The sequence below is a fragment of the Mirounga angustirostris genome, unplaced genomic scaffold (assembly GCF_029215605.1).
Source record: "Mirounga angustirostris isolate CCGP_5_RB_7025 unplaced genomic scaffold, mMirAng1.0.hap1 SCAF_9, whole genome shotgun sequence".
Lineage (NCBI taxonomy): Eukaryota > Metazoa > Chordata > Mammalia > Carnivora > Phocidae > Mirounga > Mirounga angustirostris.
Genome location: NW_026991717.1, coordinates 918,609 through 937,162, shown reverse-complemented (window position 1 = coordinate 937,162; position 18,554 = coordinate 918,609). Strand labels below are relative to the sequence as shown.

General features: G+C 59.1%; 1 protein-coding gene across 1 annotated transcript; it reads left to right on the top strand.

Annotated features, from left to right (window-relative positions):
- The first annotated feature begins 1,334 nt into the window (after window positions 1-1,334).
- On the top strand, window positions 1,335-15,777 carry CTSH (cathepsin H). The gene is made up of 12 exons (XM_045899276.2): window positions 1,335-1,491; window positions 5,649-5,680; window positions 6,332-6,437; window positions 7,283-7,353; window positions 7,949-8,053; window positions 10,487-10,573; window positions 10,990-11,045; window positions 12,131-12,212; window positions 13,317-13,385; window positions 13,660-13,766; window positions 14,559-14,684; window positions 15,365-15,777. Exons 1-12 carry the CDS (start codon window positions 1,401-1,403, stop codon window positions 15,438-15,440), a joined length of 1,008 nt encoding a protein of 335 aa, XP_045755232.1. The 5' UTR covers window positions 1,335-1,400; the 3' UTR covers window positions 15,441-15,777.
- The last annotated feature ends 2,777 nt before the right edge of the window (window positions 15,778-18,554 follow it).

The window sequence follows — 18,554 nt, the reverse complement described above, 5'->3', positions numbered from 1 at the left end:
ATATGCTTGGGGGATGATTGCCAACATGATTACTGGGGAGTTGAGATAAAGGAAGTTTCCAAAGGAATCTCTCTGTTTAGACTCACAGGATCCTGTGGGGTTGGGATGGTGTTAAGCTAAGATTGCCTTTTGCCCTTAGTGTCTAGTGAGGCAGCTGAGCTCCCCGAGGAAGCTCCCTTGTTTCACACATCAGTTACCAGCCACTCTGGAGCCTCGGTCTCCCCATCTGTAAAATGGGAGTGAAGGTGGGGGGTCAACAACATGCGCTCTGCTAGGTGAGGCTGTAGGTGAATATGCCCCCTGGGTGCTTGGTTGTCCGTGGTCTGAACCTTCCCTCTACGCCCCCCACCCCCAGCAATCATAGTGCTGGGGCCCCTCAGCTTGAAATGTTCCTCATTCTCTTTGTTTCTCGCACACACAAACTCATATATAGTCTTCCTCCTTTCTACAGATTTGCCAAATAGACGAAACAGCCCTGAAGCTGACAATAGGATTTTCTCATCAGAAAGACTAAAATGCCTGTTGTGGGGGCGGCTCAGGGGGAACCTCACCAAAAAACCGGCTGTCTCCTTTCTCTACTTGTAAGTTCATTCCAAGGCAGAAGGGACAACCAGAGGAATGTGCTTAAGGAGGACCAGAAATGGTGGCTGGGGGGGCGGTTAGGGAGAGGGGAGCTCCGGCGAGCAGGGCAGGGGGGGGGCCTCCGGGTGTGGGGGTCGGGGCGGGCAGGGAGAGGGGGGCTCCGGGGGTCGGGGCGGGAAGGGAGGGGGCGAGGTCAGGCCGTGACCGCCCCCGCAGCACCCCCGCCCGCCCGCGGCGCCCTTCCTGGCACGGCAGCAGGAGGGGGCGGTGGGGCGCGGGCCGGGGCCGGGCGGCGGCGGAGGGCAGGTGCGGACGCTTCCCCCGCGGGCCCGGCGCGCAGGGGTGTCCCGGAGCCCCGCCCCCGGAGTCCGCCAGTCCCGCCCCCGGAGCCCGCGAGTCCCGCCCCCGGAGCCCGCCAGTCCCGCCCCCGGAGTCCGCGAGTCCCGCCCCCGGAGCCCGCCAGTCCCGCCCCCGGAGTCCGCCAGTCCCGCCCCCGGAGCCCGCGAGTCCCGCCCCCGAAGCCCGCCAATCCCGCCCCCGGAGCCCGCGAGTCCCGCCCCCGGAGCCCGCCAGTCCCGCCCCCGGAGCCCGCCAGTCCCGCCCCCGGAGTCCGCGAGTCCCGCCCCCGGAGCCCGCCAGTCCCGCCCCCGGAGTCCGCGAGTCCCGCCCCCGGAGCCCGCCAGTCCCGCCCCCGGAGTCCGCGAGTCCCGCCCCCGGAGCCCCGCCCCGCCCCGCCCCCGGGCCCCGCCCCCGCCCCCGCCGCTGCCTCGGCCTCGTTCCCGGGCGCCCGCAGCCAGTCCGCGGGCCGAGCCGCCACGATGTGGGTCGTGTTGCCGCTGCTGTGCGTGGCCGCGGGGCTCCTGGGACCCCCGGCCTGCGGCGCCACCGACCTCTACGCGACCTCGTTAGGTACGGGGAGGGGGCGCCGCGGGAAAAGGGCCTCGCAGGGCCGGCCGGGTCCTCGGAGGACTGCGGGGTGGGGGGCACCTGGCTGGGGGCAGCGGGGCAGGGCCTTTCCGCGGCCCCAGGACCAGGGCCTCCGCGCGTGGGGACCCGGGAGGGGTGAACTGCGCTACGGGAGGCGTCGGGAGGAGCGGGAGGTCTCAGAGGGCGTCTTGCATGACCAGAGGAGCGGTGGGCTGGGGGCCCGGGGTCCCCCTGGCGCAGGCCGCTGCAGGGCTTGGAATGCCAGAGAAGCCCGCAGCCCCCGTGCGTCCACGCCCAGCCTGGGGACACAGAGGACTTCCATGCCCCCTGCCAGGGTGAGCAGGGGCTTTCCAGCCTTTCTGGCAGCTCCCCGGGGATCCCCATGGGCGCCTTGAGAGTCTTTCTGTAAAATGGGTTGGCTGGGCTGTGGCGGGAGCGACGTCTGTTCTAAGCTCTGAAACCCGAGGGCGGCTCTCCAAGCGCGGGGCGGTGTGTCCGACACCAGGAGTCGCCTGTAGGCCACGTGCGCTGTGCCGGGTCCAGCTGCGCTGTTCTTGCCGCCCTTCCCCTCCTGGGGGTCTAGGCGCCTCCCCAGGCCGGAGGCCCTTCCCTGTGGGTCTTCCTCCTTCCCTGCTGCGGCCCACCCTCAGCCCACCACCCGAAGGCTCTGAGCTCACAAGACTACCTGCCCTACTCACCCTGGGCACAGGGAAGGGTTGTCAGAGAACAGCCTGGAGACGGGACGAAGGTCACTGAGGCTCAGACTCTGCTCACTCTTCTCTACTCATTTGTACAAGAAGGGCCCCCAGGCTCGCAGCCCTGGGGGCCGGGAGCGGGGCAGCTTCGGATCAGCCCCAACCGAAGAAAAGCCCAGTGCCCCGGGGCTTTGCTTCACCCTGGCTGTGTTGGCGCCCAAGCCATCCCAGCTCCAGAGCAGGGCTCCGTAAGCTTTTTCCGTCAAGGGCCAGATGGTAGATATTGTGGCTTGTGGGCCATACTGTGTGGAGCAACTCCTTAACTCGGCCCTCGAGAGCGGCCGCAGAGAGTGTGCAAATGATGAACCTCGCTGTGTTCCCGCAAACTTCTATTTATGCACGCTGAAATTTGAATGCAGATGATTCTCCGGTCTTACAAAATGTCATATATTTTTTTCAATCATTTGAAAGTATAAAAAAAACATTTTTCAGTTTGCCATCGTTTGCTGACCCCTGTTCTCCAGGCTGCCCACACAGTCCCCCAGACAGGGCATACATAGATGTACTTCTCCCAGAAGTCACAGTGGATTTGAAATGGGTCTGTCTGAGGTTGGGGCCCTGGGCTCAGCAGTAGATCCTTCTGGCCCAGCCCAAGAGCATCTCTAGCTTTTTCTTCCACTGACCTCCTGTGAATGAGAAATAGCCTGGGCTTGTCATGCCTGCATGTCGCTTTTGAAATACCCCAGAGGTGAAGGCTAGTCAGTGGTCCTGAACTCTATCCTGCCTGAAATCCTGCTGGGTTGAGGTCTGCCTTCCTCTGAAGCCATCCCACTGCAGCAGGGCCCTGTAAACAGGGTTGGGGATCCTACAATCTTCGCAGGATTGTCTTGGGGAAATGGGCGTTTCTTCCCCAGGGAAAATGGCTGTAGCTTGGTTCCTAGGATAGATGTGTGACCCACAAAGGGAAATCAGCATGCTGAGCAGCATGATCTCCAGCCTGGGGAGCGGGGGGAGTCCCTGGAGAAACACAAAGAAATTCCAAGTGACTGTGGGCACGGAGAGGGGATCCGTGTCCAGCCCCTTTATAAACATCTTCTTTGCCAAAACCGATCTGTGCCTCTCATTCCTCCTAAATCTGAATTTGTGGTTCTAAACACATCAGGGGCAGCAAAAGAGACAGACGGTAACAAATCTTCTTCAAAACTGTTGTTGGTTCTTCAAGGAAACTGAAATTGAAGAAGAGAGGACCTCACCGAGGTATCAGCTGATGGGGTCTTAGAGCATCATGTGATTGAGGTGTAGGAACTGAGAAACCTTGCTGTAAAAATTGCCTTCTGTTCCCGGAAGCAATAAGTAATTAGGGATTGGCTTATTTAGCAGGATTTCTGAGTCTTTTGACCTATAAAAAAACAAAGACCAGGGGCATCTGGGTGGTTCAGTCAGTTGAGTGTCTGCCTTCAGCTCAGGTCATGATCCCAGGGTCCTGGGATCGAGCCCCGCATGGGGCCCCTGCTCAGCGGGGAGTCTGCTTCTCCCTCTGCCTCTCCCCTCCCCACCACCCCACTCATGCATGCATGCTCGCTTGTGCTCTCTCTCTCAAATAAATAAAATCTAAAAAAACCACAAAGACCAGAATTAATGCTGACCCACTTAAAAAAAAAAAAAAAGGAAATATTCACCCATGAATTTATAAGTCCATGAGGGGGGTTTAGTTAGTAAAGTCCTGTTGATCTCATTAAGAGATGCATTTCTTTTTTCTTTTTTAAAAGATTTATTTATTTATTTTAGAGGGAGAGCATGGAGGGGAGGGCGGGCAGAGGCAGAGGGAGAGAGAGAATCCCAAGCAGACTCCACGCTGAGCACAGAGTCTGACACAGACCTTGATGCCACGACCCTGAGATCAGGACCTGAGCCAAAACCGAGAGTCAGACCCTTAACCGACAGAGCCCCCCAGGCGCCCCAAGTGATGCATTTCTGACACAAGTTGACTTTTTATGTTTGACGATTACTTTTCATAATGTATAATATATTTGAAATATTTTATTTTTTTTATTATTATTTTTTTTAATTTGACACACAGAGAGAGAGAGAGACAGCGGGAGAGGGAACACAAGCAGGGGGAGTGGGAGAGGGGGAAGCAGGCCTCCCGCGGAGCAGGGAGCCCGATGCGGGGCTCGATCCCAGGACCCTGGGATCATGACCTGAGCCGAAGGCAGAGGCTTAACGACTGAGCCACCCAGGCATCCCTATATTTGAAATATTTTAATCAGTTGGGGTGTTGATGAGGAGTATTCAATTTAGAATAAATTCATATAATGTTCAGAGATGTGTGAGTCACAGGAAGCAAAAGTACTTTCAGTGTATACTTTTTGTCCTGTGGCTGCATCCAAGGATGGTAGGGCATCCAGTGTAAACATACGCTTCCTTAAGTGCGTGTTATTGACGGCGGGTGTCAAATCAGATGGTACGCAGATTCCCTCGGCTAGCTTTAAAAGAAGGATGTGGCAGTCTTATTTTAAAATGACAGTATCTAGGGGGCACCTGACTGGCTTGGTCCGTAGAACGTGCGACTCTTATTACTCTCAGGATCGTGAGTTCAGGCCCCACCGTGGGCGTGGAGCCTACTTAAAATTTTTTTAAAAAATTAAAATGACGGGCGCCTGGGTGGCTCAGTTGGTTAAGCGACTGCCTTCGGCTCAGGTCATGATCCTGGAGTCCCGGGATCGAGTCCCGCATCGGGCTCCCTGCTCGGCAGGGAGTCTGCTTCTCCCTCGGACCCTCCCCCTTCTCATGTGCTCTCTTTCTCATTCTCTCTGTCTCAAATAAATAAATAAAATCTTTAAAAAAAAAAAATTCTTAAAAAAAAAAATTAAAATGACGGTATTTCCAATAAGCTGGAATACATTCTTTGTGGCTGTTTAAATTTAGGATGAAATTTTAGGTAACTCAGACATACACAAGGGCAGGTAACCGGGGGGGTCCTTCCACAAACAGCAGGCCCGCCTGCTTTTGTGCCCCAAGTCTGCTGGGGCAGAGAGCACCAGACACGGCGAAGTCCAAGGTACTTGTTACCTGTCCCTTGAAGAAAAATATGCTGACCCTCGGAGTATATGTTTTTTAACTAACTGCGTGCTGAAATATATCATATAGAAAAGTACACAAGTCGTTAAATCACGTTTCAGTGAATTTCCACAATCCACGCGCCGTTGTATGAGCAGAAGCAGGTGAAGACGCCCGCACTGGGGACATCCCCTGTCCTGACTGTCGGGAGTTACCTCAGTTGCCACCACCCCTGCGGGACGAGCTGGACTTCTGCATTCTGTCACCTAGTTTCCTGAAATGCAAATCGGCTCCCAAGTGCCCCGCTTGGCTGAAGGTTCCACTTCATGGCCAGGCGCCCCGGCCTCATTTCCTTCTTTCTTTTTTTTTTTTTTCTTTTTACAGAGAAAGTTCACTTCAAGTCATGGATGGTGCAGGTCAGTGCTCAGCTTCTTCCTGAAGCTTTTCATTCCTCTGTTGCCTGTTACCTAACCCGACTGTGCCAGATTGGAGACAATGGGGAAGGCTTTTCCCAGCCCACACCCCTGGGTCTTTCGGGACTGGGAATTGGCCAAAGTGGGAGAGATCCGGTTAGGTCCACACCTTCCAAACAGTTGTCCCCAGTGATGAAGGTGGCTGGCAGCCTTCCAGCCTTGGGACCCGTGTCCATATTTTGTATTCAGGGACGTTGCGTGTTGGCTGCAAAGTTAACTGGAGAACTCCAGTGCACGTGCTTTTGCAAAAGGGTGATTTTTGCCAGAGACGGGAGCCAGCCCCGCCGTGGCGCCCGTGGAGGGCCTGCACTCGGCATGTCTCTTCACCAGGGCCTCTGGGATGCCGGCTGATTTCGGGCAGCTGCGAGGCTTCGGGCTGGCCTCAGGGCCCTGGAGGCCCGGCCTGTGCCTTGTAACCTCCCGACTTCCACAGCTGAGACCCGCGGCACTGTCCTGCCTCCTAACGCGGCTTTGGCTCCAGAATCGTGCCGGAAGGAAAACCTCCGTCCCTCCTCTTAGAAAACAGACTGTCTCCTCCTGGTGAGCTGCATCTTGCTTCCGTGACTTACCGTAAGCTGATGTGTTTTGTTTTAGCACCAAAAGAAATACAGCTCAGAGGAGTACCACCACAGGCTGCAGACGTTTGTCAGCAACCGGAGGAAGATAAATGCCCACAACGCTGGGAACCACACATTTAAAAGTACCGTGGGCTTGCCCTCCTGCAGGCTCCTCGCGGCCGCGTCTCAGAAACCAGTGATGACTGAAGGCCCACCGGGGACTTAGGGTGGAGGGATGGTCAGAGCGCAGGGCCCGAAGCCGTCCCGAGCTGACCTCAGGTTCTGGCTCTGCTGTTGGTTCTCGGAGGTTCAGTGAAGCTCGGTGCTGGTGGCCCGCTGGGTGGTCGCAGAGTTTACGGGAGACGCTGTACAAGCCCCGCCCGTTCCTGCCAGCCCAGGGTCCGTCCCGGACACCGAGCCCTGCCCGTGGACTGCTGGGTGGCAGAACCGGGCTCTGGCCTCAGACACACACGCAGCGTCAGGCACGTTGTGAATGTGGGCAACAGGCATAAGATGGGGAAGCGGTGCCCGCATCTCATTTGTGTCCACATCTCATTTGTGGGACCGTGGGGGGCCGACGAGCGTCTCACGTTCTACCCGGCTGTCGTGGGGAGATGCAAACACTCCCTGCCCCAGGCCAATGTGGGGACCGGAGGGGGTGCAGGTGGGAATGCACCTGAGCAGGCTCCTCACCAGGATGCCCATGGACTCTCCGGGGGGTCTACATGCTGGGTGCCCGGCCCCCCCACACGCTACCCGCACCCGCAGCCCCGCCGTGCAGCCCGTGTGTAGCTCTGAAGCCCAGAGAACGTTGACCCTGGTATATTCAGTTAAATTCCATTTAAAACCTAAAAAGAAGCCAGTTGCTGCAGCTAGAAATAGGACCCAGGTTAACTTGGGGTTTCTTGGTTTTTTTCTGTTTCTTTATGACTGTCTTATTGAGCGCCTCTTTTTTCTTTGGGTTTTTTTGTTTTTCCTTCTTTTTCAGTGGGGCTGAACCAGTTTTCAGACATGAGCTTTGCTGAAATAAAACGCAAGTATCTTTGGTCGGAGCCTCAGGTAGGTGTCGTTCCTTGTGACCAAATCTGACTCTTCCCACTCGGACCTTTGGAATAAGTTCAGAGTCCACTCAGCTCCCAGCCAGACTGCGCCCCACCCAGCTTCAGGGGGCCCCAGGTTCCTGGGGAGTCAGTGGCTCCCAGTGGTTGCTCAGTCCACGGCCCTGGCCTCAGCCACGTGGGCCCCAAACTTAGGGTTGCCGGAGAAAACACAGATGCACAGTTAAAACAATTTTGAAAATAAAACTGAATTTCAGGTAAATAACACCTAACCTTCCAGGGTAAATCCATCATAAATACTGGGCAGGACATACTATCGCTGTAGTTACTCCTCGTTTATATGAAGTTAAAACTGAACTATGTGAACTGTATTTTTATTTGTTAAATCTGGCTCCCTGGTCCTCGCCGCCCCCCCCACCCCGCCGGTGCTCCCAGAGGGACAGGTCATCTAGCATTTGGACCCAGCGGGTGGGGGCAGGATGGTTCTTAGAGAGATAGTCTTTCTCATGCTCTCTTGGTGATTCTGTTTTAATTGCACACTTTTCTATCAAAAAAGTTTTTCGTTCTCCTGAAAGAATTGTACTTGGTCCTTCCAGAATTGCTCAGCCACCAAAGGTAACTACCTTCGGGGGACTGGTCCCTACCCGCCCTTCGTGGACTGGAGGAAAAAAGGGAAGTTTGTGTCACCGGTGAAAAATCAGGTATGGGCGGCCACCCCCATCCTTTGCCCGCAAAATAGCCACATTCGCAGACAATACACCAGGAAGAGAAAGTCAGAAGGAGCCCTGAACTGTGGCAGGTGTACCCCCAACTCTGCTTTTCCTCATCCTCCCTCCAGCTGCCTTCCTCCAAAAGGCTGGGAGGTTATGAGGTCCGTGGGCTGCTCTGGAGGAAGAAACGGTCCCTCTTTATTGGACTGCAGTTCACCTGCACCCCTGCCCGGAGTTCCCACTGGCCCAGGCCTCAGAGTCGCCCGAAACATCATATTCCCTGTACCCTGAGAGATGGGACACCGGGGCCCCTGATCTGCAAGGCCCGGCCCAGCCGCTTTCCCTCCGGGTGGTGGCAAAAACTCAGCAGGCAGTGATGCCAGCCTTCTGTACGCACTCCGGCCACGGGGAACAGTGTGTGTCCCGCGTTCTGCACCCACAGAGCTGTGGACCGGGCGGCTGGCTCTGTCCCAGAGAGTCTGAGCCCACCCCCTGCTGTCCCCCTGCCCACTGTGTCCCTCCCTCCAGAAGGACGTCATCCTCTTACCTCCAGAAAATGGGGGAAAGTTACCCTCCTGGAGACACTGGCCTTCCCGTTGAAAGTCTCCCTGAGAAACATGTTCTCCTTGTCCTTCAAGCCGGGGGGCACGGCATCCTATCCTCCCAGGCTCGGGGTTCCCGGAGCCTGTGAGAGATCTGGACACTTACCCCAGCACCCGGGAGCCAGAGTGACTCCCCTCCCAGCACCAGGGGCAGAACAGAGCCGCGCTCTCCCCCACCACCCAGACGCAGTTTTTAGACCATCTAAGAATCCCAGGACAGTTGGGGTTTTTTTTAAGATTTTATTTATTGGGGCGCCTGGGTGGCTCAGTCGTTAAGCGTCTGCCTTCGGCTCAGGTCATGGTCCCAGGGTCCTGGGATCGAGCCCCACATCGGGCTCCTGCCCGGCGGGAAGCCTGCTTCTCCCTCTCCCACTCCCCCTGCTTGTGTTCCCTCTTTCGCTGTGTCTCTCTCTGTCAAATAAATAAATAAAATCTTAAAAAAAAAAGATTTTATTTATTTGAGAGAGAGAGAGAGAAAGAGAATCCCAAGCAGACTCCTGCTGAGCATGGGGCTCGATGTCACGACCCTGAGATCGTGACTTGAGCTGAAACCACGAGTCGGCCACCTAGTCGACTGAGCCAGCCAGGTGACCCAAGAATCCCATGACAGTTTAAAGCAGCGGGTTTTCGGTGTGGAAGCCTGAACGTGCTCACTGTTGGGCAAGTAGGCAGGGACGTCCGTCAGGAATGTTCCCGGGCCATCAGGCAGACTGGGCCGCCTGGGTGTGGGGGCTGGACGGAGGCGGTCGCCCGTAAGCTTGTGGCATCTCTCTGTGGCCACCATGCGATGTAGACGCAGCAGCAGGATCTAACGTTAGCTTGGCCGCCCCTCGAGGGCTTCCCACTTCACAGAGCGGTAAACAAGGGCGAGGGGCTGGCCCGGCGGCTGGGCAGACAGGGGACACAGGCGACTCCAGAGCAGGTCTCCGCTCCCAGTCCAGCGCCCGTGGCTCGGCCTGCTCTGCCACCTTCAGCCGGGCCAGGCCCAAGCCTTGACCGGCCAGAGACACTCCAACAGGGTTGTCCCCGTACCGACGGAAGGATGTGGGACAAAGAGACCAGAGGGAGGCCAGCAAGCTGAGAGGGCCGACCTGCTGAGGGCAGGGAAGGGGGTGGGTGGTGAGAGGGATTCGGGAGGCAGAACCGTGCAGGGAAGAGACAGATGAGCCGGCAGGCCCACATCTGCGCCTCTGACGGCCCTGGGAAGCAGGCACGCGACCCCGTTTTCCAGATGACGGAGTGGAGGTTGAGCGGTGGGAAGTGACCTCCTGGCTCGCACAGCGGGCACGTGGCAGAGCCGGGACTGGAACCGGGCAGGCACGCTCTGGTGCCCGACCCTCGTGTCCAGAGCCTGGCCCGTGACTGTGGCAGGAGGTGGGCGGGCGAGGGGGGGGCGAGCCCACAGAGGCAGGTGTCTGGGCCTGGATGGGGGTCAGGGTTGGTGCCAGGCTTGAGGAGTTGCTAGTTTAATTGCGAGGACTGTGGGTGGAATGAGGTTGGAGGCGGGGCAGTGGCAGAGAAGGTTCTGGAAACAAGACTTGAGTGAGTCCTTCTGAGAAACCCTGGGGAGAAGAGGAGACGGCCTAAGATTCAGACGCAGAGGGAAAGCCAGCAACGCACAGAATGGCCAGTGGGCTTGGTCTGCGAGGGGCTGGGACGGGCGGGCGCTGGTGGGCGCTGGTGAGGCTGGTCACCTCAGCGGCGATGTGGAGGACCCTGGCCGCACAGGGCCCGCGAGGGTCAGCGTGGACGGGAGCCTGGGGTTCTCCCGGGCCTGCATCCTGGGGTCCCTGTGACCAACCCCCGACCCCGGCCTCCCTAGGGCGGCTGTGGCAGCTGCTGGACCTTCTCCACCACGGGGGCCCTGGAGTCCGCCATCGCCATCAAAAGTGGGAAGCTGCTGTCTTTGGTAAGCAGTCTGCCACTGGGGTCACCTCCCGAGGTCACAGCTTCGCCCCAAGGCCTGACAGGGAGGGCCGGGTGGGCCCTCGGGCTCCTTTAGGGCTTCAGGTGGGGATGCTGTTTCCCTGGACATCAGGCCCCCCCGCCTCGTGGACATTCAGCCTGCGAAACCGGACGCCCGTTTTCCTAGAAAGGAACGCGGCTTGTTGAGGAGGCAGCCCAGGGCTCGTTGCCGGGGGGCAGGCCTCTAGGAGCTGTGCCCTGCCCGGGCCTCCCCGAGAGAGGGCCGGGCCTGTGTGTCCAGCCGCTGACCCCAGGGCGAGGGGCGAGGGCGGGCGAGGGCCGCGCGGGGAGGCGGAGCAGGGTCCGCAGCGGGCCTGGGCGGCGTCCAGCCCCCACTCTGCGCCCCGTGCCTTCCTGCAGGCGGAACAGCAGCTAGTGGACTGCGCCCAGAACTTCAACAATCACGGCTGCCAAGGGTACGGCCCTGACCGCGCGTGGCCCGGAGCCCCCCTCCCTCCCCACGATCGCTTCTGTCGGCCCAGCACAGCCCCGCCCCACGCGCTGTCACGACGGGGACGGTCACCTCACATGCCTGGGGTCGCTTGGCCAGAACGGGGCCCTCCACGGTGTCCCCCGGCCCTCTCCCCACCGCACACGCGGCCCCGTCAGCCCCCGAGGCCAGCGGCCAGGTCCCCACACGGGTCTGGCTGGCCCTCCCGCACCGAGGGAGTTCCAAGCAGCCCAACTTGGCCGGCTGTGAGGGACCCGCTCGAGGTGACGTGCTCGAGCCTGAAGGCTGTGTCTACTGGACCTGCTTTCCCGGCCCCTTCCTAGAACGGTCGCCGGGGAGTCATCCCGTGTGCCTCGAGTCCGTGGCAGCCGTCCTGGCCCAGACGTGTGTCCAGCCCGGCCCCCTTCCCCCCGTGGCCCAGGCGGCCTGCACCTGCTCGGGCGGCAGCCGACCCCGCATATCGGGGTCTGTGCGCTAGCTCCGGGAGCACCTGGCTGGGCCCTGGGGGTACGGCAGCCAGCGCAGCGCGAGGGGCTGACGTTCTAGCCGGCGAGACCAGGAACAGCGTGCCGTGGGTCGGGGGTGCTGGGAGCCGGGCAGGGGGAGCGGGCGGGCCGGGGCTGCCGGGAGCCGTGGTCGGACGGCCGTGCGTGGATCCTGGGCAAGCTGTTCAGCCTTTCTGAGCCCCAGGAAACGACCGCATCGGCCCCACGGGGTGGGTGAGGGGTCGGCAGTCACGTTTGTCGAGCACCTGCCAGTCGGGGCCCAGCGGCAGCCAATGCCCGGCGCTGGGCGGGTCCCCTCCGCCGTCCTGACCAGGGGCCTGGCCCGGGGTCCCTGAGGCACGTGCGGGCGTCCGCGGACTCCAGGCGTCTCTCCAGACTCTGTCGAGCGTGGTCCTGGGGCCAGGCAGGTGGGGCGGCGCCGCTAGCCCACCCCGGACCCCAGAGAGCTTCTGTGCGGCCGGGCCGCGCCCCGGTCAAGGCCTCCAGCCCTGCAGGCGCCACCGGGGCCGGTGCAGGGGGGCATCTCTGCGTGTGCTTCTTGCAGGGGCCTCCCCAGCCAGGCCTTCGAGTACATCCGGTTCAACAAGGGCATCATGGGTGAAGACAGCTACCCCTACAAGGGCCAGGTAATGCGGTCTCGGCCTGCAGGGCTGCCCAGCGCTGTCCGCCTCAGCCTCGGGGAGCACCGTCTTCCCCTTGAGCTGCAGCAAGGCCCCTCCCACCAAAATCGTATACACTCGCCAAGTGCATTCCTGCACCCCCTCGGCTTGCCCGAGCCCAGCGCCCTCACCAGACCCGCGGCCTCCGGCCCGTCTCTGGCAGCCCCGTCCCCCCGCCCCCCGCGGCTCCCGTTCTCCCGGGCCCCCTCCCGCCGAGTCACCGGGGCGCCGGCCTCCGCCGCCCTTCCCGCCCGTCAGCACCGGCCGTGCGGTCACTCTCACGCTGACCACGCTCTCCAGCACCTGCACCCGCTCTGCCCCGGGCCTGCTGCCGCCTCACCCCAGCCTGTCCACGGCCCTGTCTTTGCCCCCAAACCTGTGGCTCCACCCGCGTTTCCCCTCACTGATGACCAACACCAGCCCTCCCCAAACCTGCTGGCCCCTGGCGGGCTGACCACCCCAGACCCTCACTTGAGTTCCGCCTGCCAGCCATCGGAGGCCCCACACCGCTCCTGCGGTCCGTCCGTGACCCTGTCTCCTTCGTCCAGCTCTCCCGGGGCCGCCAGGTGGTCTCCCAGACCTCGCTCTGACCACTCACCTGCCTTGTGTGGCCCCTCGTAAACCTGGGGCTCCGGCCCAGCCGCTGGCTCGCTCCCAAACACCACGCCGTGCCTCCCGCCGTCCCCACCTTCTGTCCTGTCTCGGGAGTGCGCGCTCTTTCCTCCGTGTGACCTGCCCCCGGGCCTGCCTTGTGTCCGCGAACCCGTGCGCACCGGGACTGGCACTCCCGCCCCCGCCAGGCAGGCTCCTGCCCACCTGCGGTTCTCGCCGGGTCCCCCAGGCTCCGCGAGCCCACCTCCGCGGGAGGCAGTGCTGGGCCGGGTCGCCTCTGTGAGCTCCTTGAGGACAGGGGTGCCCCTGACCCCCTCTCAAGTGACCCCATCGCCCGGCCCCTGCGCTTGGAGCCCCGGCTGCGCAGACGCCGGCAGGCGGCACGGGGGAGGCCTGAAGTCTCGGCCTGGGGCTGGGCCCCCCTGAGTCGAGCTCCACGCCCTCTGCTGCCCTGAACAGGACGGTGACTGCAAGTTCCAGCCCAGCAAGGCCATCGCTTTCGTGAAGGACGTGGCCAACATCACCATCGTGAGTGGCGAGCCTCCTCTCCGATGGGCAGGGTGTTCCCGCAGGGAGGCCAGCGTCCAGCACGGCCGGCTGGGCAGTGGGTGCAGCAGGCCGGCTCGTGGCACATCCCTGGGACTGCGAGGAGGGGCAGCGTGCCCCTCGGTGGCTGTTTGGTCCCACACAGCCTTCTCTTCCTTCCGGACACCCGCGCCCCCTCGGGCGCCCATCCCTGCCTCGGGGCAAAGGGCCGTATTTGGGAAGGGGGGCAGGGAGGTGCCAGGCTGTGTGTCCACAGAATGACGAGGAGGCGATGGTAGAAGCCGTGGCCCTGTACAACCCCGTGAGCTTCGCCTTCGAGGTCACCAGGGACTTTATGATGTACAGGAAAGGTGTCTACTCCAGGTGAGCCGCGGTCCCCGCAGGGACAGGGGCCGGGCAGCGTCCCCGTGGCGGGCAAGGCTGGCCCTCCATACACCCCACGTTGACCCTGCGGCCGTCGGGGAGGGCAGACCCAGCCCGAGGGCAGCAGCGGCCTCCAGTTCCGAAAACCCCATTCCGAGTGGGAGGATGAAGGAGCTGCTCTCAGGATCCAGGGCTGGGGGCTTCCCCCCGAGCTGTTCTGGGACGGGCTCGCCTCACTCTTGCCCCCGGCCACTCGCCTGCCCCGCATCGTGAGCAGGCCCGAGTCCCAGGGCCATCCTGCCCTCTCAAGCCGTGGCCACGGAGATCTCAGATCCAGCACGTGTCCTCCCCATCCCCGCGCTGCCCGAGACCCCGCCACCCAGAAATGCACGCTCACCCGTGTGTCCTTGTGCAGCGGAGGCCAGGATCCACCTCCTGGGAGCGCTCCCTGGGTGCACCAGCCTCAGCCGCACCAGCGGCCCCCACCCCCCAGGGTCCGGGGTCAGCTGGGCTGGGGGACCCTGGTGATCTGGACCCACTGCCCACCACAGCCACACTGAGGGGCCTTCCCAGGGACCCCCATCCCCACTGGGCTGACCCCCTCCTCGGGCTGCCTCCCCGCCAGCTGCAGCTTCCCAAGGACAGGGTCTGGCACCGAGGGAACGGAGCGGATTCCCCGCGCTGGGAAACGCTGCTTCGGAGCCTCAGAGGACCCTCCTCGGACGGGGCTGAGCCGTCCTGATGCATTCCTCCTTCCTGCGTGTTCAAACCTTTTATATTTTCCATTTCCAGCACGTCTTGTCATAAAACTCCAGATAAAGTCAACCACGCGGTCCTGGCTGTTGGGTACGGAGAACAAAATGGGATACCCTACTGGATCGTGAAGAACTCTTGGGGTCCCCAGTGGGGGATGAACGGGTAAGCAGCGTCCAGGTCCCGTGTGCAGGGAGGGGCGTCATTGCTCAGGTCTGGGGGCCTGGGGGTCTCCTCCCTGTCAGGTACATGGCGTCTGAGCTGGGGCTGGTCAGCCGGGCCCCGGTGCAGGCCCCGGGGAGGAGCCCGAGGCTGAACCCCACACCCGAGATGCCCTCGTGCAACCCTCTCCTGTCCTGGGCCCCACATCCCGATGATTCTGTGTCGGGACCGTTGTCCCAGTAGGATCTGTGGGCGGGACCCAGCCGGCGGCTGGGAGGGCGGGTCGGAGAAATCCAGGCCGCAAGCTTATTGCTGACCCTTCACAACCTCTCCCAGGGGCAAGGGGCTGGGACCAGGGGCCCCAGGTGCACACCCCGGAGGGGCTCCGTCGTGTCTGCTGTCAGACCCCGTGTCCTCGGGGGGCCCATGACGATTCCATCACTGAGCGAGGGCCTCGTTGGGGCTAAGGAGCCCCGGTAAATTGTGAGGACAGCGGGAGTGGACACAATACGGCAGCCAGAGGGACGGAAGGGAAAGTTGTCCAGAGTCAGGTCGCGGTTTCCTGGCGATAAGCCAGGCCCTCACCCCTGGAGTCAGACCTTGGGGAATGGTAGAACATTCCAGAAAGGGCAGTGGTGAGGAAGCCCCAGCCAGGCCTAGCTCGTCTCGCTCTGTCCACCCAGGTACTTCCTCATCGAGCGTGGGAAGAACATGTGCGGCCTGGCAGCCTGCGCCTCCTACCCCATCCCCCTGGTGTGAGTGGAGGCTCCACGGCGGCCCACCCGCGAGCAAGGGCAGAGCGGGCCGGAGGTGGGAGGCCTGCCCTGCAGGAAGGGGGGCCCTCGCCCCTGTGCCGGGCCTGGAGGCCGTGAGAAAAAAGGAGAAGAGTCCTCCCCGCCCGCCCCCGAGCAGCAGGCCTACCCGTCTTCCGAGGCGAAGGAGGCCACCAGCTGTGTGCCTTAAACGTGCCTTGACTGACTCGAACCCAGACTCGAGAATGTTCTTTATTTCCCACAGGGACTGCTTCCCATGTGTGGACAGCACCCACAACTGTCTTTTCTGTGATCTTTACCCAATAAACATGTGGTGAACTCCTCCCCGGGCCAGGCCTGTGTGTGTGCGGGGCCCTCCCGGGACACAGGCCTGGTCCACCCTGCAGGCTCCTGTCCCCTGGGGGAGGGGGGCATCCAGGGGCTGCCTGGCTGGGAGGATGGTGTGGGCACAGGGGTCACTGTCCACCCCGCGGGACGCCCAGGAGGAGGAGCAGGCTGAAGTCGAGACCTTGGTGGGTTGTGCCCCAGGGGTGGGGGAGGAGGAAACGTGCCAGGCTTGGCAGAGTCAGGAGTCAAACCCGGGCATCAGCCTGGAAGCCTGGACTTGCCTATGTGGCCTCTGTCCCCACACACTGGCCCTCCTGCCAGGACTGCCCACCCCATCCTCACCAACCCCTCCCCTGAACATGCTCCTGCCGGCTCCGCACCATCCCTTCCTTCTTGAGAACTCCGGGTCTCCGTTCAGAAGGTGGCCGCAGGATGGCTGCCACGTCCTGTGGCATCTGGGCTCCGGGAGCAGGGTCCACGGGCTGAGCTGGGGCTCTGCTCTTTGTCCTGCAGTTCACAGTTTCCCTTAAGATGAAGGCTCTCGTGTCATTTGGGCCACCTGGACAGCTAAAGGCTTGAGAACATTTGAAAAAAAAAAAAAATGTGGTTTTTGATAAGGGTCATTTAGAAAATAACTGTATGGTTTCCATCTATTAGAAAATTCCAGTAACATGAGATGCTGCAACAACAAGACAAAGAGTTGTGAAACACAAGCAATTTTCCTTGATACAGTAGAGTCCTAGACCCACGGTCAGGGGTATTAAAGGCAGACATGTGACAGGCCCAATTCCAGCACTGTTGCTTCACATCAATCTGGAAGGTCTGGCCGCTGCAATGAGGGAAAAAAACAAATGAATGTCTGCAGACGGTATGACAATGTGGCTTAAAAACATCCAAGAGAGTCTGAGTAAAAACTCAGAACTAATAAACAGTTCAGAAAGTGGCTGGTTACCAGATACAGAAGACACAGAAAGTCAACAAAACCCAGAAGAAAAACACGTCCCATGACTGCAACAAAACTAGTGGCCAGAAGTTGCCATCAGAAAAATAACAGAAGTCTACACACTAAGAAAATGACACAATTATTAGAAGCTAAAGCAAGGCTTGACTACATTGAGCACCAAGCAATACTCTTAAGTGGGAAGATCAACACAAAGAAGTTGACTCTTGCCCAAAACAAAAACATGGGTTTGGTACATTTCCAAATAAAATGTCAATAAAATTGTTTGATACTTTCCTATTTGAGGGAAAACAAGGCCAAGATGGTTAAGAAGATTTTATAAATAAGTGATGGGAATGGCTGTGAGCGCTTGAAAGTGTACCCCATCTAAGAATATGTAGATCAATGACCCCGAGTCCACAAAATGAGAATTCAGGACATAAGTAGCAGGTGAACAAATTAATCTTTACTACTCCATAAAAGGTGCTAGGAAATTGGGCAACTATTTGGAACAACAATTTAACCTAAATCTTCACCCACACTTTTTAAAATAAACTTTAAATTTTGTAAACATTTCAGATTTACAGAATTATTATGAAGACAGTATAGAGAGTTTCCATATATCTCACATCCAGTTCTCTCTTACTGTCTTGGTATGGAGTATGGTATATTTATCAAAATTAATGAACCAATATAGAACACTCTTATTAATCCTATTCTCATGAAGTTACTCATTTTTTTTGAAAAATATTCTGGGGGAGATTTCAGAGAAATACAAATTACCACAAGAAATCAAATAGTCACGGGGCGCCTGGGTGGCTCAGTTGGTTAGGCGACTGCCTTCGGCTCAGGTCATGATCCTGGAGTCCCTGGATCGAGTCCCGCATCGGGCTTCCTGCTCGGCAGGGAGTCTGCTTCTCCCTCTGACCCTCCCCCCTCTCATGTGCTCTCTCTCTCATTCTCTCTGTCAAATAAATAAATGAATAAATCTTTAAAAAAAAAAAAAAGAAATCAAATAGTCACTTCCAAATTTCCACACTCATTCCAGACTGTGGGCTTGGGCGTGGCCACGAACTCTGGGTCTTGAGGCAGACGGCCCCCCAAGAACACGGGCTGTGTGCTCCCTCAAACCCAGAGGTGATGATGGATCTCCTGTAAAAGGGGCCACCAAGGTCAATTCCCTGCCTTTCAGTGACCAAACACCAGCCAGGGTCAGCCATGTGCAGCTCCCCTGTTGTCCCAGGCACGGAGGGGAGGGGTGGCATGATGGCACAAGGATGCTCTCGGCGTCCTGCGTGGGCATGAGTGCTGTGAAACAGGAAGAAGGGCCTGTCATTTTTCGGGTCACCATCACCCACTCCTCCATAACAGGCCTGGCGCCAGGCCCTGGAGGTCTGAGTTCATGGGACACCTCTTTGGCCCCAAGGAGCTCCCGCGCTGGAGGGAAAGACAACAAAGGAAGACGTAAAACCAACCAAACAAGACCAGTGAAAGTCCGAAAGTTCAAGACATTACAAGAAAAAACTCCAGAGCAATGGTCTTTATCTCTATAGATGCAAAGATCCTCAGTAACATACTGAATGCAAACCAAATCCAGCAACATATGAAAAGGATTCTGTATCATGAGCAAGTGGGGTTTATCCCAGCAATAAATGATTGGCTCACCATTTGGAAATCAATAAAATACACCATATCAATAAAGGACAAAAACTGCATAATCCTCTCTATAGACAGAAAAAGCATTTTTAAAAAATCCAATACCCTTTCATGACAAAGGCACTCAACAAACTCGTAATGGAAGGGAAACTTCCTCACCCCGACAGGGGCATCTAG

Coding starts and splice junctions, on each gene's coding strand:
- CTSH (XM_045899276.2), top strand. CDS start 1,401: ATGTGGGTCGTGTTGCCGCTGCTGTGCGTGGCCGCGGGGCTCCTGGGA. Junction 5,681..6,331: donor TCAAGTCATGGATGGTGCAG/GTCAGTGCTCAG, acceptor GTTTTGTTTTAG/CACCAAAAGAAATACAGCTC. Junction 10,574..10,989: donor GTGGGAAGCTGCTGTCTTTG/GTAAGCAGTCTG, acceptor GCCTTCCTGCAG/GCGGAACAGCAGCTAGTGGA.